We start from the raw sequence: 25264 nt of genomic DNA, 5'->3' as shown, positions 1-25264 counted from the left end.
TAAAGATAAAGAAGACTGATAGACTAATAGTTACAGTACACAAACTGTGGTAGAATGGAAAGAGCACTGACTTGAAAGACTAAAATTAAAATCTCCGTTCCACCATGTTTTAGCTATGCATGAATGATTTCAGGCAGGTCACTTACCATCTCTGAGCCTTATATGTAAAATGTTAATAATGCCCATATCAATCTCACAAGATGGTTGTGATAATATGCTCAACTTACGTGAAAATGCCTGGCACACTGCCTAGCATCAAGTAGCTCTCAGTGAACATCTCTTCCTTCCCTCCCTTTTTAATAAACAGAACTTACGAGTCTTTGGTGTATCTCTTGACAAAAATAAAACCAATGTCTTTTTCACAGGTAAATGATTTCTTGACTTGAATTTTTATAGGAGATGTACCTTAAGTACAGATAGGATTATAGAAGTATGGAAACAAAAAAGAAAATATATCTTGAGAAGCATCTAATAAGAAGCTTTCTTTGTTTCACACTGACATGCTTTGTGGTTACAAAGCAGGCTTCCAACCAACACCGGATCAAAATTAAAATTCTAGGCAGGCATTCAACTTTTATGATTGTGTCCATTCTTCACTGAGCATGGGAAATGAATGCTTTAGAAGTTATTTATTGAAGATATTCCCATAGTGCGATTACAAAGTTCACTTCCAAAAGAGGCCCTATCCCTGTAATGTATCTGAGTAAGTGAAAGCTACACCAGGTTTCTTGTGTTGTACTTTTTAAAAAAACTGCAGCAGGATACTAAAATCATATATTTTAACAGAGGCTTTTCTGAGGCTAAGCCACAACCATTCTGCAAAGGTACATGATAGGCAAAGAGAGACCAAACAAATTTCAAAAACAGAGAACACCAATCCAATATAATTTATGACCATATTTTGAATAAAATTAAATATACAATAATTAGCAGAAAGCATTTAATTATAGTTTTCCTATTATGAATATAAAGTTGGCACAAATGCAGTAAGACTAATCAAAATCAGGTAACAGTTACCTCTGTGGCCTTGCTTGATGGTTCCAGTCCAGTCATATTTGCTACTATTAACTGATGTAAGAGTTGAACTTGAGCCACACTTAGGAAGAAGTCCAGGTTTGTGGTTATATTCACTTCCAAGGAATGGCCACACACTAAAATCTCCTGAAAGGGGCAAAAAACAAAAACAAAAACAAAAACAGAAACAAAAAACTGAATACAGATAAAGATACATGATCGCCATTAGATGATAATTTATCATTCTTACTTATTTGACCTCTACTAGGTTGATGAATTCTCCTGGGACTCAAGTTCATATGTTAATGAGAATAGCAGAAATGGACAGCATAGGCACTCAACAGAGTTTAATGGAATAATTTAATAAACATTTATGAGGTCCCGCTGTGCACTGGGCTGTGCACTAGTTGCAGGGAAACAAACTAACAACACAAACACTAATTTTTTACCATTTCATATACATTTGGCTTTTTCATACCTCAAACTATCATTTCCATATGTAAGAGATGATGTAATTCTTTAGCATAATCTTGTTCATTCATTCAAACTAACAAATATTTACTGAGCATCTCCTAAGTAACATGCACTATAGTAGACTGCTAGGGATATCACAAAAAATAGATTGGCTTTAAATGGCAACTTGCTCTTGAGGAGGTTACAATCTAGTTGGGCAGACAGATATAAACAGGCAATTGTAGGCAAGCAATTACAGTTACAAGTGGTATGGTCTGAGTCTCCTCCAAAGTATACCCTCCAAATGATATATAACAAAAGAGAGTGCTGAAGCCAAAGATAGCTAGACTAATTACTTTCACTTTTTCAAGCTGCTAAGATCTTGGCAGCATTAGGTAGATGTCTGCCACTTAACTGATGCTGTTCTGCATAACTTGAGTCATTTGAACATTCATTGTTGGAAAGCCATTCAGGAAAGGAAGAAAGAAGTGAAAAGCAATCCAGAAGCTTCACTTAATAAGGAGAAGTTCTGCCTCTTGTCATGAAGTGAATGTGGACAATGTTTGAATGCTTGGAAACGTCCACCGAACCTTATCCTTATTAGTGTCATCCAAGGGAACAGACTTAAAGGAGACTTATGACTGGTCCAAATGCAAACTACAGAGCTTAGAGTAGGTTTTAATACAGCCATAAAGAACAGCAAGTCGGGAATGAATATTCCTTTTTTTGGGTTAAGTAACTTTTACTCCCACAAGTTCCCTGCTTTTACTAATTATAGGTAGAAATTTTATTCCTCAAGTAATGATGAAAAGAAATAAATTCATGTACTTTGAATCAACTGTGTTACTAAATAAGATATTTGTAGACCTACTTAATTTTTATACATTTTTTTGTGGATAAGAAAAGATACTATACTTAACCTAGCTTTCCCTACAGGGCAATTATAAACATCAAATAAACAACATCTATAAAAATATTATTTTTAAAAACTCAGAAAATGAATGTGAGGTTTTATTAGCTTAGATTAATATATTTAATCTTTACTTAATTTTTCTGAACTTTTCATAACTGCCTCTAACTGTGAATGATCGAAGAGTTTAGGTTTTTAGCATGACATAAGTTTCTTTTTTTTTTTTATTATGGTTTTTTAATTTAATTTTATTTTTTTTTATATATGAAATTTATTGACAAATTGGTTTCCATACAACACCCAGTGCTCATCCCAAAAGGTGCCCTCCTCAATACCCATCACCCACCCTCTCCCCCCTCCCACCCCCCATCAACCCTCAGTTTGTTCTCAGTTTTTAAGAGTCTCTTATGCTTTGGCTCTCTCCCACTCTAACCTCTTTTTTTTTTTTTTCCTTCCCCTCCCCCATGGGTTCCTGTTAAGTTTCTCAGGATCCACATAAGAGTGAAACCATATGGTATCTGTCTTTCTCTGTATGGCTTATTTCACTTAGCATCACACTCTCCAGTTCCATCCACGTTACTACAAAAGGCCATATTTCATTTTTTCTCATTGCCACGTAATATTCCATTGTGTATATAAACCACAATTTCTTTATCCATTCATCAGTTGATGGACATTTAGGCTCTTTCCATAATTTGGCTATTGTTGAGAGTGCTGCTATGAACATTGGGGTACAAGTGGCCCTATGCATCAGTACTCCTGTATCCCTTGGGTAAATTCCTAGCAGTGCTATTGCTGGGTCATAGGGTAGGTCTATTTTTAATTTTCTGAGGAACCTCCACACTGCTTTCCAGAGCGGTTGCACCAATTTGCATTCCCACCAACAGTGCAAGAGGATTCCCGTTTCTCCACATCCTCTCCAGCATCTATAGTCTCCTGATTTGTTCATTTTGGCCACTCTGACTGGCGTGAGGTGATACCTGAGTGTGGTTTTGATTTGTATTTCCCTGATAAGGAGCGACGCTGAACATCTTTTCATGTGCCTGTTGGCCATCCGGATGTCTTCTTTAGAGAAGTGTCTATTCATGTTTTCTGCCCATTTCTTCACTGGGTTATTTGTTTTTCGGGTGTGGAGTTTGGTGAGCTCTTTATAGCTTTTGGATACTAGCCCTTTGTCCGATATGTCATTTGCGAATATCTTTTCCCATTCCGTTGGTTGCCTTTTAGTTTTGTTGGTTGTTTCCTTTGCTGTGCAGAAGCTTTTTATCTTCATAAGGTCCCAGTAATTCACTTTTGCTTTTAATTCCCTTGCCTTTGGGGATGTGTCGAGTAAGAGATTGCTATGGCTGAGGTCAGAGAGGTCTTTTCCTGCTTTCTCCTCTAAGGTTTTGATGGTTTCCTGTCTCACATTTAGGTCCTTTATCCACTTTGAGTTTATTTTTGTGAATGGTGTGAGAAAGTGGTCTAGTTTCAACCTTCTGCATGTTGCTGTCCAGTTCTCCCAGCACCATTTGTTAAAGAGGCTGTCTTTTTTCCATTAGATGTTCTTTCCTGCTTTGTCAAAGATGAGTTGGCCATACGTTTGTGGGTCTAGTTCTGGGGTTTCTATTCTATTCCATTGGTCTATGTGTCTGTTTTTGTGCCAATGACATAAATTTCTGTGAAGAATACTTTTTAAATTATGATGGACCACATTATTCTTATATTTCTATTCTAAGCATAGAGGCAGTATACCATAGTGATCAGACTTGAAATCTGGATCCACCAGTAACTGGCTAGTAACATTGGTTAAGTTACCTAATCTCTTTTGATCTTAGTTTCTGGATCCATAAAATACAAATACTAGTAGGGGCACCTGGGTGGCTCAGTCGCTTAAGCATCCAACTTCGGCTCAGGTAATGATATCACGGTTCGTGAATTTGAGTCCAGCTCGGAGCCTGGAGCCTGCTTTGGATTCTGTGTCTCCCTCTCTCTCTGACCCTACCCCACTCACGCTCTCCCTCTCAAAAACAAATAAACATTAACTAAAAATATGGATACTAGTAATATCTATTTCACAAGGATGTTGTGAAGACTAAGGTAATCCATGTACAATTTTCCATGTGAAGTAATCCATGAGAACACTGTCAACGTTGTTGCTTTCACCGGAAAGCAGGAGGAGGTTGTAGAGGTCAGGGTCAGGAGTGTATGGTTTGGAGTCAGACCAGTTGGGTTCATACCATGCATGCTCTGCTACTTACTACTTGTGAAAATATGGACAAGTTATTTGAGTCAGCCTCTCTAGGCTTCAGTTCCCTCATCTATAAAATGAGGATAGAAGGAGTTAACTGGATTATTATGAGGATTGAATGTAGTTATAAATCCTCAGAATTATTATGAGGATTTGATGTAGTTATGAATAACTACATGAAAAGCAATAACTAAACAGCACTAGAAAGTACTCAATCATTTCTGGTTATAGTAACTTATTAATAATAAGCAATTTGACATCCTGTACACTAAAACTAAGAAAATCCCTAACTTACAAAGAGAAGCTACTCCATTACATAGACTGAAATAAAACCTAAATAAAATTCTAACCTCAGTGTGCATATTTTCTGGAGAAATTATTTTGGTGAAAATGATAGCAGGTGCTCCAGTTATTCGGACAGAAAAATCTGTTAAAATGGGCGTTAAAATTGCTCTTCTTTCTTGATGCCGCCGTATGCTAAAAGACAAAGTAAAAAATGATCAGCCATTTCATTTTTTTTCAGGGATATTTTTCATTAAAGTTATACAAGTCTTTGCACTGCAAACATGTATGGTAAAATTACATTATTATTTTGAGAGTGCTTAGTTGTAAATTTTACAGTCACAGTTTTACAACTTCAATTCTTTACCTCAGACTGATAAAAGGAAAAAATTATTGAGAAATTTGGATGCAATTAATTTCATTAGTCCTATCCTTTCAACAAATAAATTTGTTTTTAATTCCTTTTGTTCTTGCAAATAATTTAGTATGTATTGTTATCAATAATAACCTTACTATTTGGTGATAATTTTTAATTTCCTATTTTTAGTATTTCTGACCTTCTGGTTGACAACTGCCATCATTCCAACCTTATGAGGTTCACAAACATATCCTCTTACTCTCTGAATGACCTCCTTTTTTCAAGTTCTAAGAACTAAGTTCATGGATTATTACTGTATATACAGTTCATGAAACAGCTTTTGTGACTTTGATACTGAATGCTTCTTCACAATAACCATCTGTGGGAAGTAAAAACTATTAATAACCCCATATTACCTATGAGGAAATGAGGATCAGAGGCTAGGCTAAGGCCACCTAGTGGAAACCAGAGTTACACAACAGGGCCTGATAGTGGAGCAGCATTTGGCCTCTATTTTAATTCTTCTTTACACATTCTCACCTGTGATCAGTTACTTAGCACAAAATTTCTACTCTTCTACCTACATTAAATTGCTAATAATTTCAAAGGAGTACTACATACATGGTAGAAGATGAAACTGGAAAACATTGAGAAACCAAAGCTTATGCTAGTACAGTTCTTCAAGTCTACAGTCCATTTTCTAAGTTTTCTTTTTATGAAATATATATGTGTGTGTGTGTGTGTATATATATATATATATATATATGCATATGCGTGCGCGCGCGCGCGCGCACACGCACACACACACACACACACACACACACACACACACACACACACAGTTCTACGTTTTACCAGCAAGCTGTATCTCAAAAGTTCTTTGGAACCATTAAATTAATATTCCTTATAAATATGTCTCTGTTATTCACTTATAAAGTGATAAAGCTGAGATCAGAGAACTAGCATAAATTATCTCATGACAAATCTCATATAACCCTCAAGTCTTTCTATATCCTTTTCTACCAGAGTAGTCTAGAAAATAGAAAGTTCTAGTATCATTTGTTCAATTTTGCAATGGGCAGAGTTTTACATGGTGTCTGCCAAAAAAGCAAATTGGATCATCCGGTTTTGTGACACATAAGTATTGGATTTCAAGAAAGTCAATTTTAAAGAATTAGGAGTTCTGCTGAATGGAGGGTAACAGGAAGAAATATTAAAATCTGTGAATACAGAGGAAAGGTTGTGATCCTGAGAGACACCATAATTAGAGCTTAATAGCTCAAGTTCCATAAAATGGCCAATGTGAGAAACATGTAACATCTGATGTGCTCTCATAAGGGAGTGTTTAAATATACGATGTATTAAAAATACCTTAAAATGGAAAAGATGGCAGGGAACCAAATAAGAGCAAATATTAACTAAAACACCCAATGGGAAAAAAGAGTACTTATACAGATCATATTTTTCCCCATCATGTGATGAATTAAATCAGTAACACAACATATGAAAGACCTATGACCTTAAAATATAAAAAAAATCAGTAAGTCAACAGTCCTCTATTATAAAATAACTTTTCTGTTAACATAATGTTAACTTTAATTTTGTGTTATTTCTTGTCTTTGAGGTAATGATACATATTTTTTAAGTCATTAAAAATTTTTATAGATTGAAATACTTCAAAAGAAATAACTACTGAAAAAATAATTAAGAGAATTAAATTCTGCCAATATTTTACTAGATAAGTGCACAGGATTTACAATAACAAAAGGGGGGGGAGCCTGGGTAGCTCAGTCGGTTGGGTGTCCAACTTTGGCTCAGGTCATGATCTCACAGTTTGTAGGTTTGAGCCTGCACTGGGCTCTGTGCCTAGAACTTGGAGCATGGAGCCTGCTTCGGATTCTGTGTGTGTGTGTGTCTCTCTCTCTGCCTCTCCCCAACTCTCTCAAAAATAAACTTAAAAAAATAAAATAAATAAAATAACAAAAAAGGCAAGTGAAACTAAATTATTAACTGACATTGTTATTGACTTCAGGGTTTTAGCCACTCTAAATCAAGAGAATAGATTATTAGTATTATTTTACTATTCCTTTCCCCTATACTCACCTGTTTTATTTCTTAAATATACGGAAAAGGGAAAGAAAAAAGAGAGGGAGGTAAACTGTAAGAGACTCTTAACTGTACAGAACAGACTGGGAGATGGGTGGGGACACGGCCTAACGGGTGATGGACAGTAAGGAGGGCACTTGTGATGAGCTCTGGGTGTTATATGTAAGTGATTAATCACTAAATTCTACTCCTGAAACTAGTATTACACCATATGTTAACTAAAATTTAAATAAAAACTTGAAATAGATAAAAAATATTTACTATTTAAGTATAGTTGACATCCAATATTATATTAGTTTCAGATGTAGCAGGGAACAGATTTTTTTTTTTTCCCATGGCCATATAGAGGCAACAGGCTAATCCTTACATCCCAAATAGGGAAAGATTTTTTTTAATTTTTAATTTATTTTTTAAATGTACATCCAAGTTAGTTAGCATATGGTGCAACAATGATTTCAGGAGTAGATTCCTTAATGCCCCTTACCCACTTAGTCCCTCCTTCCTCCCACAACCCTTCCAGTAACCCTTTGTTCTCCATATTTAAGAGTCTCTTATGTTTGTCTCCCTCCCTGTTTTTATATTATTTTTGCTTCCCTTCCCTTATGTTCATCTGTTTTGTATCTTAAAATCCTCATATAAAATATCATGTGACTTCACTCATAGGGAAAGGTTTTTAAATGAGCTGTCTACCTAGATCTGGGGCCCTTAAAGGTTTGACAAAGCATTTTGTATCAGAAATAGAGAAGAATGAGAAAATATGACTATATTGGCCAGAGAGCTTGTTGAAAAAACAGAGATCTCCCCAGAAGATGAAAAATAATGGGAAATCCCTCATGTGTGTTTGGTAGCTGTAATTTATATTACCGTACTGGTTTAGGAATACCCATTCTGAATTATTTATATAAAACTGGAATCAGACTTTTCATAACCCTGGGACATCTGTCAGAAATAGATGCATGTAAAACCTGTCTGGAAAACATGCCCTCAAATAGACAAAAAGGATTCTCAGGGACAAAGACTACTAAAGACAAGCTCCTGAACAGATTATTTTATATACCCCCACCCACAAATTATTCTTTATTAGCAAGAGGAAAATTCAACCCCATTGTCAAATTCATTACCAAGAACTTCTGATAATGAAATCACCATATGAACAATTCAATAAATTTGTATTGTTTAAAAAATAATAAATGAATAAATAAATAAATAAATAAATAAATAAATAAATAAATAAATAAATGCTTAAAATTATTAAATACATACTGTATAGAATAAAACTGAGGAGTAAAAAACCAAGGTATTATCAAGAGTCAAAATAGATTTGAAAAACAAATACTACTTCCAGAAATGCAAAATACAGTCACTAAAATGAAATATACAGTAGATGTGGCAAATAACATTTTACACGTAGCTCAAGAAAAAATTAATCAACTAGAATACAGATTTGAGAAAATTCCAGGAAATGTACTAACTTAAATTTTAAAATGGCAAGTTTAAAAGAAAAGAGATGTGGAGGGGTAGGTCCAACATATTTAATTGGTATTCCAAAAAGAGAGAATAGAAAGTAAGGAAAAGAGACAACAGCAAAGAGTTAATAGCTGAGAATTCTTCAGAACTGATGATATATAAGAAACCACAGATTCAGGAAGCACAATAAGTCTTGGTTCAGGTAAATACAATAAAATCCACCATCAGACATCTCTTGGTGAAACAGGTGATCACCTATTATGAAAAAAAGATAGCAAACAGAGAAAACAGATTATCTATAGCATGCTAGGGAATATGAGGTTAGGAGAGGTGTAGAAGAAATATTTCTCTAGTATACTAAAACAGTGATTTAATGTATTTCTACATTGCCCATAAAAAACAAGGAAATGGAATAGTGATTTCCACCTGTTATCTAACATACAGGATTAAACCCGTGGAAATATATTAAACCCTGTGTGAGGGTAAAAACAATTGGGCAATTATAAAGTGCTAAACAAGTAACAGTAAAGTAATCATCTAAGTTAACAAAAGTTATTCAGTCAATCTCTGGGAAGAGATTATAAATATGGAAAAGCATCATTCTCTGAAATTATCAGTACACAAGATGGCATAAGTATATGACACATGCATACATGAAAATATATGTTTAGGAAGGCTATGGTCATTTTTCCCGGCTCAGCCAATTTATCCTAAGGTTCTTCTGCCCATCTTCCATTCATTCTTGACTAATTCTGTGGGAAATAGTACTGCAATTTAAGAGCCCCATTTCAAAAATTGTATATTATGAAAAACCGTAAGTAGGAAAAATGGTGTTGATGTTTCCAAAATATTCCACTAAAAAGAATAAAAAGTTCTAGATGGTCTATGTGTTCAGTGAACAGTTTTTTTATTCAACATGAAGACTTTCTTGGTATGGCATTACAGCTGAGCTTTGGACAAGAGATGCCTGACCAGAAGATACTTAAGTCTTGTTCTGCTAATCAACTGAGATAATCCCTTATAGTGGATATTCTTCAATATAAAAAATAATCACAGACATTTATCCTAAAAATATGGTAACTGGAAAACTATTTGTTATCAGTTGGTTAACTGTACTTATTTGTAGAGATTCCTCTTATTTTTAGATAGAGAGTTCTTCAGGATAATTTGAGTTCTACAGTAACTTTAAAAACAAAATATATAATAAAGAGTTTAAACCCTATTTTGGTGTTTTGGGTTTTTTCCCCAAGAGGAACACTATCCAGTGACTTTCTAATGCAATAAAGATAAAATCCAAACTGCCACTGATGTATAAAACCATTCATAATGTAGTCTCTTCCCTACCCCAAACTTTACCTATTATTCCTTTCCTCTCAGCTAGTCATGATCCTTAAGTGTGCAACACTGATTCCCAATCACAGGTCTCTGCTCTGCCAGAACACTTGACACGAGCAGTCCACGGTCCAAGCTCATTCTTGTCATTAGGTACTAGATTAGGCCTTCCCCGAGCCCTAATGTAAATAAGTTTCCCAGGGGCCTTTATCCTAGTATACTGCCATATCATTCTCTTGGCGTCTATGGCTGTGTGAAATTTTGAGAACATGGACTGAGAGTCCACTATTATGCCAGGCCCTCTGCTAGGTGCTGGGAATATAATGGCAGAGTTGGATGCGAGCAGCTCAGGTTAGCCGAAAAAATAATTAAAAATAATCATAAGGTAGGAGAAGTACAATGGTAAGGAAAAAACAGACAGGTGTCAAAACTTTCAGTCGGGGACCTAATTAACTTGTAAAGACATATAGAATATCTGAATAATGCTTCAAGAACTACAACCCAAAATGAGGATAATTTTTAAGGGACATTTAAATAAAATGCTAGTAAAATTTTATTTTGGCAAAATTAAATGTTACAATGTTCTCATTCCCTAAAAACCAAACCAAAAAAACACAAAAATTACCTGCATCCAAACAAACAAATCAAAACTATGGTTAATATACTTGTGATTGAGATCACAAGTTTATTGAGATCACATTTATTTCAGCCTCTAAATGAAGGTCTTATGAGCATATGTATATTGAAATATCAACAATTCACTTTTACTGAGATGTTCAATTGTCAGTCAGTAGCTCTGGTTAGTTTCCAGTTGTTTGTATCTATAGTGTGGAACTCCTGCATCTAATTCTACTTGATAGCTCTTTTTCCAAGGAAAAACTTCAAAATAAAACTTCATGGAGGAGTGAAAGTCAGGGGGACTGCTGGAAGTTTCTCAAAGAAAAGGACATCTGAAATTGAGGATATAAATGGGAATCCACCAAGGGAAAAATGATTGGGGAATTTGTTATTTTATTGCATTTTTAAAGCTTTAATACTATGCACTGATGTACCACATGGAGTTTTCACAGAATAATACTGGATAATGTATGAAAGTTAGGTGTTATACATACACTTCTTAAGAAAATGTTTATTTTGTGGGGGGTGGGTGTGGAGCGTGCATGAGTGGTAGAGGGACAGAGAGAAACAAGAGAGAGAATCCCAAGCTGGCTCTATGCAGTCAGTACAGGGCCCGAAGTAGGGCTTGATCCTATAAAGCGTGAGATCATGACCTGAGTCGAAATCAAGAGTTGGACACTCAACCGACTGAGCCACCCAGGTGCCCCTGTTCATATACTTTTAAGTAAATGTTGATGTAATCTTGTTTGGATCCTTCTCTTATTAAACAAAATGTTGAAGGAGGGAAATCTGAAGGCTTTGGATCAGGGAATTATTACTTATATTCATACATGCAACAATCATGATGTTGGGAGCTTTAACACGACCACAAATTAATTGGCATTACAGAGAGTTTTAAAATTTAATGATCTACTATTATGATGATTATATTCAATTTAAATATTTTCTGATTACCAACTCATCTGTCAGTAACTATGATAAGAAACAAAGAATGAGACTGGCCAAGACAGATCTGTCCTTTTATCTCCATGCTACCCTCTCAGCTTGCCAAGGACATCCGTGGCCAATATGTAAGGAAGAAAAGCCACCATTTCCCAACCCCCCCCCCCCACACCTCGAAGCACTAATTCCCATGTAAAATGGCAATAGTGACTAGATGTGTAACCTGCATATGGCAGACATCAGTACATTATTTGAGTTCTCAGCACTTCATTTCCTCAGGTTATAAAATAAGCCCAGACATAGTAAAAATGGTTGCTGAGAGAAAAAGAAAAAGTGATTAACTAACAATGAACTTTAGCCCAAGTGTAAGGGGTCAGAGCGCTGAGTATAAGAAAAGCAGTTGAGGAAGAGGTAGCAAACCAGGGTTCTATACTTAGCTCTACTTTTAAGTGACATTGCACAAGGCAAGGAACCTCCTGAAACTGTCTCTTGTAGTGGTTCTGTTCTGTAACAACTTGCCAAGAATGGTTCAGAGTTTAGAGAGAAAACTGCATGAGATTTAGAGGTATAAATGAAACAAATACTGGCCAATATTCTCTGAAAGTCATGCTTTATAAAATACAGTAAAATTCAGAGGTGCTGGCAGATTCCAGCTTGTCTTCCCTCTTCTCGCTTCTGTGACTGGCTCTTTTTCCTGACCACTGGCCCTGCAGACTAACAACAACTGCAGGCTTACTCCCAGAAACAGAGGCAATGCTCCCATGGACTTGTCTACCAGCCTCCAGGGGTCTCTCCAGTGGCTGGACATGCCTGGGGACATGTCTCTGATCCACTGTCTTTAGATCCTTAATTCACAGCTTCTTCCACAATTGAGTAAGACCTTATTCCTACAATAAATCCCTTATGCTATAATACTTATAATGGTTCTGCTGCCTTGACTGAATCCTAATGTATTCCCTCAGCTGAAAAACTGGGTTTTTAGAAGATCTACACATTTAAAAATGTGATAATTTTTATGTATAAATTCCCTTCTCCCAACATACACATAGAAACACATTTTGACTAAAGACAGAAGCCGAGTAACGTACTCAGAAGGAATGAATGAAAACCATTGTAAAGGTTATTATTTAATATTGGCCAGGGGAGGGAGCAAATTATTCGTCAGTGAATATTTTTTTTATATGTTTTGAATTTTACCTGTAATACCTATTGAAAAACAAAAATATAATCACATTAAGGTTCTGTTTATATTTCTATCAAGATTAATCAGCACTACAAAGTACATCAGGTCTAAAGTTCCGTCTTCATTTGAATCAATATCTCTTAGAAACATTCAGAGCCACCTGATCTGCTAGCTCTACATAATCATCTAATCATTCAATCTTTCATTAATTCACTCAAATCTTTAATATATTCCTATTATGTGCCAAGTATAATATTAAGTACTGGGTATTCGGAAGTGATAAAATATGCCACGTTTTCATACTCCTAGCCTGTGAGTCTACTGCTTTCTTAGTTCAAAATGGCCCCTCTCCACTCCTGTCACCCATACTCTGGAAACAAATTCAGAAGCTGTGTACTCTGAAACCATCCCTGAAAACCTACCCATAGAGTCATCATTCATTTCTTTAAATGTTCTATTTTGTATCTATGTCAGTATTAGATTTATTGTTTAAGTGTCTGTCACATCTGTTAGCCCAAGATGTCCTATGTACATGGAATGTATTTATTCTGATTTTGAAGTGGCTTTTCTGTAATCCTAAACATCCTATATTTACATCTACCAGTGTACTTCACTCACTGCACTCTAATAGGTAATTTAACTATCAACTCTTTGATTGGACACTGAGACCTGTAAGGGATGGACACATATCAGAAATTATTTCATTTTGTTTCTCTAGTGTAAAAGACATTCTATGGCATATAATGGTTGTTCTAAGTCTTAATTTTCAACAGCATGGCAAGACCATTCAATGGGGAATGAAGAGTCTCTTCAACAAATGGTGCTGGGACAACTGTACATGCACATGCAAAAGAAGAAAGTTGAACTTTTATTTTGTACCATATAAAAACAAACAAAAACTCCTCAAAATGAGTCAACAATCCAGCTGTAAGAACTAAACCTATAAAACACAGAATAAAGCATAGGTATAAATCGCCAAAAAGAATAAAATACCTAAGAATAAACTTAACCAAGGAGGTAAAAGATTTGTATTCTGAAAACTATAAAACACTAATGAAAGAAATTAAAGAAGATACAAACAAATGAAAAGATAGCCCAGGGTCATGGACTGGAAGAATGAATATTGTTTTTTAATGTTTATTTATTTTTGAGACAGAGAGAGACAGAGCATGAACGGGGGAGGGGCAGAGAGAGAGAGACACACACACACACACACACTGAATCCGAAACAGGCCCCAGGCTCTGAGCTGTCAGCACAGTGCCCGACGCAGGGCTCGAACTCACAGACCGCAAGATCATGACCTGAGCCGAAGTTGGACACCTAACCGACTGAGCCACCCAGGCACCCTGGAAGAATGAATACTGTTAAAATGTGCATACTATCCAAAGAAATCTTTGGATTCAGTGCAATCCCTATCAAAGTACCAACAGCATTTTTCACAGAACTACAACAAATAATAATAAAATTTGTATGGAACCACAAAAGAACCTCAATAGTCAAAGCAATCTTGAGAAAAAAGAACAAATCTGTATGGATCACAATTACAGATTTCAATATGTATTACAAAGCTGTAGTAACCAAATCAGTATGGTGCCAGCACAAAAACAGACACATAGATCAATGGAACAGAGAAAAAAGCTCAGGAATAAACCCATCTACAACAAAGGAGGCAAGATTATACAATGGGGAAAGATAGTCTCTTCAGTAAATGGTGTAGGGAAAAATGAACAGCAACATGCAGAAGAATGAAGTGGACCACTTTCTTACACCATACACAAAAATAAACTCAAAATGGACCTAAGAATTAAATGTGAGACATAAAACCATAAGAAATCCTAGAAGAGAACACAGGCAGTGATCTCTCTGATATTGGCTATAGAAACATTTTTCTAGGTATGTCTCCTAAGGCAAGGGAAATGAAAACAAAATTAAACTATTGGGAGCAGGACGAAATAAAAAGCTTTTGAACAGTGAAGGAAACCATCAACAAGACAAAAAGGCAACCTACTGAATAGAAGATATTTACAAATGATATATCCAATAAGGGGTTAATATCCAAAATATATAAAGAACTTATATAACTCAACACCACTCCCCACCAAAAACAAACAAACAAACAAACAAACAAACAAAAAACAACCTCAAACAATCCACTTAAGAAATGGACAGAGGACCTGAAGGCAGTTTTCCAAAGAAGACATACAGATGGCCAACAGACAGATGAGAAGATGCTCAACATCAGGGAAATGCATATCAAAACTACAATGAGATATCACCTCACACCTGTCACAATGGCTAAAACCAAAAACACAACGAATAACAAGTATTGGCAAAGATGTAGAGAAAAAGTAACACTTGTACACTGTTGGTGGGAATGTAAATTGGTACAGCCACTATGGAAAACAGTATGGAGGTCCTCAAAAAATTAAAAACAGAAATACCATATGATCCAGTAATTCCACTACTAGGTATTTACTCAAAGAAAATGAAAACATGAATTTGAAAAAATATATGTTTAATGCAGCATTACTTACAATAGGTAAGATATGGAAGCAACCTAAATGTTTACTGATAGATGAATGGGTAAAGAAGATATACATATAAGTATACACATAATGGACTATTATGCAGCCATAAAAAGGATGAGATATTGCCATTTGTTTTTTTTAATATATGAAATTTATTGTCAAATTGGTTTCCATACAACACCCAGTGCTCATCCCAAAAGATGCCCTCTTCAATACCCATCACCTACCCTCCCCTCCCTCCCACCCCCCCATCAACCCTCAGTTTGTTCTCAGTGAGATATTGCCATTTGTAACAACATGGACAGACCTAGAGGGTATTATGCTAAGTGAAATAAGTCAGACTGAGAAAATAAGTATCAAGTGGAACCTTAAAAAAAAAAAAAAAAAGAATAAACAAACAAGTAAAAAGCGGAATCAGACCTATAAATCCAGAGGACTGATGGCAGCCAGAGGAAAGGGGGTGAAGGGGATGGACAAAATGGGCGAAAGGAGTGGGAGATACAGATACATTACATTCAGCTATAAGTCACCAGAATAAAAGGCCCAGCATAGGTAATATAGGCAATGATACTGGAATAGTGTTGTATGGTGACAGACGGTAGCTACACTTGTGGTGAGCACAGCATAACAGACAGAAAAGCTGAATTACTATGTTGTACATCTGCAACTAGTGTAACATTGTGTGTCAACTATAGACAGATTAAAAAAAAATTTAAAACATGGATATAAAATTTCACGACCTTGGATTTGGCAATGGACTCTTAGATCAATTATAAAAATTTGTGCAAAGATCATTATTAAGAAAATGAAAAAATAATTTATAAATTATGTATTAGACAGGGGTATAGCATCTAGAATAAAAAAAGAAATCCCATAAATTATCAACAAAAACCCAAACAACTCAATTTAAAAAAGGGCAAAAGGCTTGAATAAGCATTTTTTCCAAAGAAGATATAAAAATGGTCACAGAGCATATGAAGAACTGCTCAATATCACTGATCATTATGGAAACGCAAATCAAAACCACACCCAAAGGATGGTTATAGTTTAAAAAAAAAAAAAGGAAAATAAGTGGTGGTGAGAATGGGGTGAAACTGGAACCTTGAGCATTGCTGGTGAAAATGTGAAATGGTTCAGCTGCTGTGGAAAATAGTTTCGCAGGTCCTCAAGAAAGTTAAACATAGAATTACCATATAACCCTGAAATTCTATTCCTAGGTATATATCCCTAATATCTGAAAACAGGTAGCAAAACAGGTACTTGTACACAAATGTCCACAGCAGTATTATCCATAATAGCTAAAAAGTGGAAACACGCCAAGTGCCCATCAACAGATGAATGGATAAACAAACTCTGGTATTTACATACAGTGGCATATTGTCCAACAATAACTAAGAATGAAGTACTGACACATGCTACAATGCAGAAAAACTTCCAGAATTTTATGTTAAGTGAATGAGCCAGACACAAAAGGTCACATATTGTATGATCCCATTTATATGAAATATCCAGAATACATAAAACCATGGAAACAGAAAGCAGATTGGTGTTTTTCAGGCGCCAGGGGAGGGAGACAGATGTAGAGGAAAATGCTTAAAGGGTAAGGGGTTTTACTTTGGGATGACGAAAATGTTTTAGAACAAGACAGAGGTAGTGGTTATAGACAGTGGTAACGGTTACACAATATTGTGAATGTACAAAGTGCCAGTGAATTGTTCATTTCAAATAGTTCATCTTATTATGTGAATTTCAATTCTTTATTTTTTATATGTTCATTTACTTTGAGACAGTGACAGAGTACTAGCGGGGGAGAGGCAGAGCAAGCGAGGGAGACACAGAATCCGAAGCAGGATCCAGGCTCTGAGCTGTCAGCACAGAGCCCGACATGGGGCTCGAACTTGTGAGCTGCGAGATCACGATGTCAGCTGAAGTTGGGTGCTTAACTGACTGAGCCACCCAGGCGCCTCAATTCCAGTTCTATTATTAAAACACACACAGGTACGCAAACTCTTTACTAAAATGAATTAAAGAATGAATAGGAGAGATACAGCTGAGTTAAGGAGAGACGGTCATAAAGTTTCCTAGGAAAATAACCCCACCTTCTTTGTTGATAGAATTTGCAGTTCTTTTTTAATTATTTTTTTTTTAATGGTTATTTCTGAGAGAGAGACAGAGCATGAGCAGGGGAGAGGCAGAGACAGCGGGAGACACAGAATTCGAAGCAGGCTCCAGGCTCTGAGTTGTCAGCATAGAGCCTGACATGGGGCTCGAATGCTTGAACTGTGAGATCACGACCTGAGCTGAAGTCAGATGTCCAACTGATTGAGCCACCCAAGCGCCCCTAGAATTTGCAGTTCTTAAGATGACCTATAAATTATGTAAGGTGGAATTTCCTGGATCTGAAAAATGAGCGAAGCGGAGGAAAGATGGGGCCCTGGCTGATATGTGATGTTAACAGATCAGGACTGGCGCAGTGCATGTGAGGTGTGCACCAGATTCACCGTGCAGGACCAACTGCTGGGAGTGTTGGCTGCATCCCTCTCCTGAAATGTACCTTGGTCGGCAGTGGGAGATTTTTCACCCAAATTTACACCCCAAATTTAGGGGGCATATGCTAGGTGATATGTTAAGAGCACACAGAAGGGGAACTTTCTGTGTTCTCATGGAAGCTCAGGGGGAGACTTCCTGGAAAATGTGATGTTTATACTCTGAGGCCTGATGAATGATGGGAGTTAGGCAAGCGAACAGGGTGGGTTAAGAGAGCTCCAGGCGGAGTTCACATACCAAGGCCTATTAGCAAGCGACAAACCTTATTTTCAGGAAGCTGAAAGAAGCTCATTATGAAAAGGGCCACAATGAAATTACAAAAGAATGTGGGTGCCTGAAGAAGCAGCAGACTACCACCTGGTATTTGGTTTTAGGCACATTATTTACCTTGGTAGGCCTCAGACTCCTCGTGTAGAATTAGAGAAAACAATTCATACCTTATAGCATTACTGTTAAAATTAATTTAAATAAGTTAGGTGAGTGATAAGCATTTTATAAGCAATTATTAAAGTTGTTGCTATTATTAATGCCAAGACGTAGATAAATATAGTTTTGGTAGTATAAGGGTAGAACCCCAAAGCAATCAGCATTGCAAAAGGCATACAAGAAAGTTTACACACAATGTTTTAAAGAAATTCAATCAACAAACCACCATGGTGTGTTATAAGCAACTAATGTTAGTGAATCTTATAAGCAAACACACACACACACAGACACACACACACACACCAAACAATATGAAAAGTGAAAAAAATAGTGAACGCTTTTTAAAATCATAAAGGCTTTCAGGTTTACAATATAAAAAAATCTTTTTAATGCCTAGTATCTTTGTTCTAGCAAACAATTCTACCTAACATTCTGATGAGAAACTACGAGTAGTCTTGGTGAGATGGTAACGGCTCTCTACAAATCTTGTAACTCACATTCAGGACTAATTCCTTTAAAAATGTTCTCTGTGAACATGGGTGCTTTTAGTTAAAGTGGACTAAAAAAATAAAGGCAATCCAGAGCTTTCGTTACTTTCCTCCTCTTATCATCATAAACAGAAAGGAGAGACTTAAATAATCTGACCTTGAATACAACGGATTTCAAGGAAAAATGTGAATGTATCCTTAGCCCTGAAGTACAGTCTTTCATCAGTAGCAAGCTTTAAAAAAAACAAAATGCTGACACAGTCTTAAATTTGTAATAATTACAGTGTAACAGATTTCCAAGAAAAATCATTAGCTACAATTACAAAATATATTTTATGTTTGTCATGAAATGCAGAAGTGGTACCAAAGCACTTAGGTTGGGCATGCTAAAGATTTTATCACTAACTGTTCTGGTAATGAAATATTAGAAAGTGTAGAAAGTTGCTCAATAATTTCCTACCTGCTGGCCATATTCCACTCAAGGGCTGGATTCTGAGAATTTCTTTCACTCTCTGTTAGCACCCCTCGTGTGCCACTTTCCTTCTCCGGTTTTAGTTGATCCCACTGTGCAGTACCAATATTGATGGACTGCAGATCTATTTGGTATTGTCTATCTTCAATTTCTGATCCAGGATCTCGAAGAATTCCCAAGTTCAAAGCTCTCCTGAAAAGGCAATGAAAAAAAAGTGAATAGATAAAATATTCTGTTTATTTTGTTCACTAACATAGTAACATTATCATTTTTTTCTTTTGGATTACTGATGGATTCACTGGGTTATTCAAATCTCTGAGGCAGGTAAGCTGCCACATAGGAGGCCTTGAATGTATACCCCAAAGTTATCATGTCCAGTACTCTACCCTACGATGATTTTTTAATATTGTTCCCAGCACTGTGTTGTTTTCCTAAATACTTTCACATACATGATTTCAATCCTTGAGATGTTGTGGAGGCTCTATTATCTCCTTTTTTACTAAAGAGGAAACAATTGAGGTAGAAAGACTTAGCCAAAGGTACTGAGGTAGTATGTAGCAAAACCACAACTTAAAAATCCAGGTTTTCTGACTTAAACCTAGTCTTCTCTCCAATGCTAATAACCTCCCTTCCTCAGGCCTTTGATGTCTTGTTAGGAAAGGTGATAGAGCCTTGTTGATCTTTTGTACTCCCTTACCCTTTGCCCTTGTTTAGTAGACTAAACTGTTGAGAAGACTATATTGTTTACTGACATAGAGGCACAGTGAGGATAACTGACCCATAAAGAGTTGAAACTTTGATCTTACTAGCCCCAATGCTGTGCAAATGAATAAAATTATCAGTAACATAAAGCTAAATTAGAGGAAGTAAATTGTTAACTTTTTCATGAGGGTTTTAGAATGAAAATAACAAGACAATATGGTGGGCAGGAAAGAACTGGGTTCAGGTTCAGAGGTCAGGTAAACCTGTTTGTGTGAGCTTGGGAACTTTTTGGTTTTGTTTTGGTTCACAAATGCTTTAAATGGAGTTATCAAAAGGAAAATAATATATGGCCCTTATGAAAGTTTCAATCAGCACAAAAAGTGAAACAATATAGAGAATAAAAATATTTTTACTAGTACAAATATTGAAAAAATCTATAATCTCAGTTATTAGAAAAAATACAACTAAATTACAGCAATTGAACATTAATGAAATTAATTGGCAGGGGGTGGTGAGAAGGGGAAGCATGGGTTGTGGTGTAAAAACTACAGAAATAGGGTAAGAATCTGATTAAGACTAAAAGTAAGCAGTGTGGAGCAGACCATGCCCAGAGGCTGGTCAAATACAGATGGAAGGTAGAGGACTACTGAGACTCAAGATGGCAGGTGTGTGGGCCAGATGCTAGGGAATGGATATAGCATCGGATGCGCCAGGCAAGGTGAGGGCTGATACTAATGAATTCAAGTGGAGAGAGGAGCTGGGAGAGAACTGGAACTAAATGAGCAGGCAGTTCAGGTAAGGAGATGTCAGAGGGGGTTATAAGAGGGAGATCTTAGAGGGGGTTATAAGAGGGAATAGGGAAACAAACAGGCATTGGTCAAGAAACCATAGCAGGAGCCAGAGAAACAGACGGATGAATTCTCAGGATCCCTAAGGTAAGAGCTGAAGTTGTTTTTTTGTTTGTTTGTTTTTGTTTTTCCCTTTCTTCTCTTTTCTAAGTTTGAACCATTGCAATCTAGGAGGACTGGGCATGCAAAGGAAAACAGCCTAAAATTTTACTTGAACCAAATAATTGCATTAGAAATAAAGCCCATAAAATGGACATGAACCTTTTCAATTTGCCCTAATGAAGGCAAAGAAAAAAAAAGAACGAATGAGGGTGCAGATGGGACGGAGTAACATTTAGAATATCACTGTTTTGACAGAATACTCTTCTTTCATTTTAATATTGGTATAATTCTGCTTAAAGGCCCATCTCAGACTTCACTTTCTATTAACACCTTCCTGACCAGCCTTTCTCCAAACTCCCTCTCTCCCTAATCTGTACTGTTGGGGTCTCTCTATAAGTACAGTAACACCACAATGACTTGTCAGTTTTCCCCAACATACCATAAATTTCTTGAAGTCAGGAACAACTCTCCTATCAAGCCATCAGTAAATGCTGTTTCAATTCACTGATTTGAACTGACACAAATGTTGACACATCTCAAATGGAGAACCTATCTGTCCACAGTAGTTAAGAACACAGTCTTTAAACAGTAAACTTCTGATTGGGATGCACATAAATTCAAACATACAGCAAATATCTTGGGCAGTTGGTGGTCTAGCCTATTCCTTAGATTATTATTCCCCATAGAAAAGTTACATTTCCTTATTTTAAACTAGCCAATGCTTTCCACACTTTAAATAAATTGCGTAAACATATTTTTAAGGTGACCTAAAATACTTGAAGAATCCCTAAAGAAAAAGTATGCTATGAAATATAATCAGCGCTCTATTAAAAGACAAAGTAACCCAGCCCAGCATTAACATCAATCTATTTCCCTTGGCACATGGACGCTATATATAATCATAAGATTACAACCACAAAACCCTGAATTTCATCAGAGTTTTTCATGTAGGCTTGAAATTCCCCACATTTTTTCTTGGTCTTAAATTGAGATATATTCCTCCTATCTTATCTGTGGAAAATGTGACTTCCCACAGGTTCTTTTCCCTATGCAAATGGTCTGTATAATTAGCAACAGCCAGATACTTCTAAGCATGCTTATTTTAAAATTTCAAGCTTTCTAAGAATCAGGGTTGGAGATTTCATGTTTTCTCTTTTTCTTTGTTTTTGAAATAAGTATCTGTATTTTTAACGTGATTTAAAAGTTCATTTAACTTAAAAGCCAATGGTAAAACCATTTATATCCGAGTTGTAGAAAACTGGATAACTAAAAGATTCATATGAACTTTACTCTCAGGTTTTCCAATGATCATGAGCTTGGAGAAAATATTTAACTTCTCTGTGCCTTAGTTATTTCAATATTAAAATTAATACAGAGAAATAAAATATATGACAAGAAATTAAACTACTCATAAAAAGGTCCATTATAAATTTTACACCCATTTCTGAATGGATTCTTAAATGGTTCTGAATGAATAACATATCAAATTACAACTAATCCTAAATGCATCACCACCAAGAATAAAACAAAGCCTATTTTCCTAATTATGTAACACCATAATGAAAACTCTCAAGATAAATGTTCTTTAGTATTTCCAGGTTCACCTGTTTCCAAAACAAGGCACATCAGAAACCATGGACGAATCTTCAGACTGAAACAACCAGAATGCTTGAAAAAAAAATTTTTTAAACACCTCTCAGAGTTGGCACAACGGAACAGAAACTTCAAACTTCCCCCACCCTAGATGCGCGCCCAAGCAAAACCAGGGACATTAATAAAGAAGCACCTGCCAAAACCAGCTTTTGCTCTTAGGGTTTCTGCTGAATCCTGCACAGACACTGATGTTCTGCTCTGGTAACTACACAGGAGATTTAAAACTCAAGGCCCACCCAAGGTGATGAATCAGCTTAAGTGGAGACCCTACATATAAAGCTGGGGTCACAAAGGGCTACATAAGCAGTGAAAGTGTGAATTAAAAATGGCCCTCCTAGGGAGCCTCTCGGTGGTAAATTCTGTATCTTGATTGCAATGGAAGTTAAAATAATCTACATATGTGATAAAATTGCATAGAACTATATGCACATAATCACATAGGAGTGCATCCAGAAACTGTTGAATCTGAATACAGCTGTGGATTGTAGTGATGTCAATTTCCCGGTTTTGATATTGTGCTATAGTTATGCAGGAAGTTATGAAAGACTTGACATTACAAAACTCCGAGAAGAAAACATAGGGGGTAAGTTCCTTGGCAAAAGTCTTGGCAATGATTTCTTGGATTTAACTCTAAAAGCAAAGGCAACAAAAACAAAAATAAATAAGTGGGAGTCTATCAAACAAAAAGCTTATGCTCAGTAAAGTATCAACAAAATGAAAAGGCAACCTCTGAAATAGGAGAAAATTTTGGAAACCATGTATCTGGTAAGGAATTATATCCTAAATAGATAAGAACTCCTACAACTAAGTAACAAAAAGCCACCAGTAACCAATTTAAAAATGGCAAAGGATCTGAAATAAACATTCTTTCAAAGACATACAAGTGGCCAACAGGTAAATGAAAAGGTGCTGAATTTAGAGCAGTGAAAGTACTGTGTATGATACTGTAATTATGGACACGCGACATACCATATTATACATCAGTCCAAATATATAGAACATATAACACAAGGAGTGAATCCTAATGTAAACTATGGATTTCCGGTGATGATATGTCAGTGTAGGTTATTCAATTATAACTGTGTACTACTATGACGGGGGATGTTGGTAAAGTCCAAGATTAATAAGCTAAACATAACTAGGCAGAATACACTAAAAAAACTAGAAGAAAATAAGAACAGAAATTAATGAAATAAAAAAGACACAGAAGGATCAACAAAGCCTAAAAGAGACAAACCTCTAGTATTCGAGACAAAAAAAAGATAAAGATAGAAAGCCTAATAAATTAATTTTGCAATTAAAAAAACACAACTATGATGCTGTAGAGATAAAGCAGATAATAAGGATATTAGAAAGATTTATAGGAACAAAGATTTTACAATTTATTGTGGAAAAAAGTCTCTCCTCTAACTTATCACTGTCCCTAAAGAGATTTCTTATCCTTTTCACCGTGGGATTTATATAAAGGTTGTCCTCTCATCTCTTCCACCAAATATAATGCTACTTCTCCTTTTATAGCTCTTTTTCTATGTGGAAATGACTACTTTAAAACTTTATCTTGACAGTTAAAACTGTTGATAATGTAATAACTAGTGAAAAGCATCCAAGTTCTTCCCTATTTCTTGTCTTACTCAAGACTGTCAAAACTCTTCTCCTAACTAGCCCTCTGGCCAATGAGCAAACTTGCATTCATTCATTCATTCATTCATTCATTCATTCATTCAAAGGATATTTAGTAGAGCACTGCATGCTAGGCCCAATGTCAGGCCCTAGGGATACTGGGTTCCTGTGTGGTTCCTGCCCTAATTCAGCTTATAGTCTAGTTGGGGATTTATAGGCAATAGCAAAACAGTTAATTCTATAAAAGGTTAGGTATAGAATGCAATTGGAAGCATGTAAGTGGGACACCTGACCCGGACCTAAGGGTCCAGAATTTAACGGAGTTCAAAAAAAAAATCCCAATCTCATTTCATATAATGAAAAAAATTATTTCAGGCAAAGGAACAATAGGTTCAAAGGCCCAGAGGTGTGAGAGGGTAACATATCCAGACACTTTGAAGATGCTCTGAATGGTTCGCATGGAGAAGGAAGGAAGTAAAGCCTCAGGCTAGTGAGGCTTCAAGCCAAAGACAGGTCCTTCCATCACAAAATGTCCGAGAATGCACTAGGCCCAGCTTTGGGGATGAAGATTTGCAGCCCACAGGTCAGGCTTATCTAGCAAATTGGCATTTTCTCCTCTGCCGTAAAAGTTACAGAATTTATGTAATAGTACAGTAGTCAAGAGTAGAGAAAGAGCTTAGTTTCTGTTTTAATCGTAAGAATTAAGAGGAGTCTAGCGTAGAACTTGCCACATCATAAAAACCTCAGTGTTAGAAAAAAAATCATCCTACTTTGATGATCTCTTCAGTCTCTGCATAAAATGTTAAATGAAAGTAAAATGATTACTAAGTGAGAGGAAGAGAGGCTCACCCAGATAAAGCACACAAGAGCGTTCTGAAAAAGCAGAAGCCTGAGCAAACAGCACGAATGACCCTCAATTCAATTACTCAAACTGAGTGAATTCTACCCAAATTTTCTAATTTGATCTGTTTCATCAATCTAA

At 36.1% G+C, this 25264-nt stretch overlaps 1 protein-coding gene across 8 annotated transcripts in view; it reads right to left on the bottom strand.

Annotated features, from left to right (window-relative positions):
- The window catches only part of VPS13B (vacuolar protein sorting 13 homolog B), an 804655-nt gene that overhangs the window by 270141 nt on the left and 509250 nt on the right, over positions 1-25264 (bottom strand). For all 8 annotated transcript variants that reach the window (XM_023248521.2, XM_023248520.2, XM_045050210.1 and 5 more), the window contains 3 exons: positions 19346-19549; positions 4958-5084; positions 1018-1161 (listed from right to left, as the gene is read on the bottom strand). In XM_023248521.2, coding sequence (XP_023104289.2) covers positions 1018-1161; positions 4958-5084; positions 19346-19549 — 475 coding nt within the window. The remainder of the gene's footprint in view (positions 1-1017; positions 1162-4957; positions 5085-19345; positions 19550-25264) is intronic.

Source organism: Felis catus, chromosome F2, assembly GCF_018350175.1.
Source record: "Felis catus isolate Fca126 chromosome F2, F.catus_Fca126_mat1.0, whole genome shotgun sequence".
NCBI classification, from domain to species: Eukaryota; Metazoa; Chordata; class Mammalia; order Carnivora; family Felidae; genus Felis; species Felis catus.
Note: the sequence above shows the minus strand (reverse complement) of the source record. Positions and strands in the feature narration are given on the sequence as shown.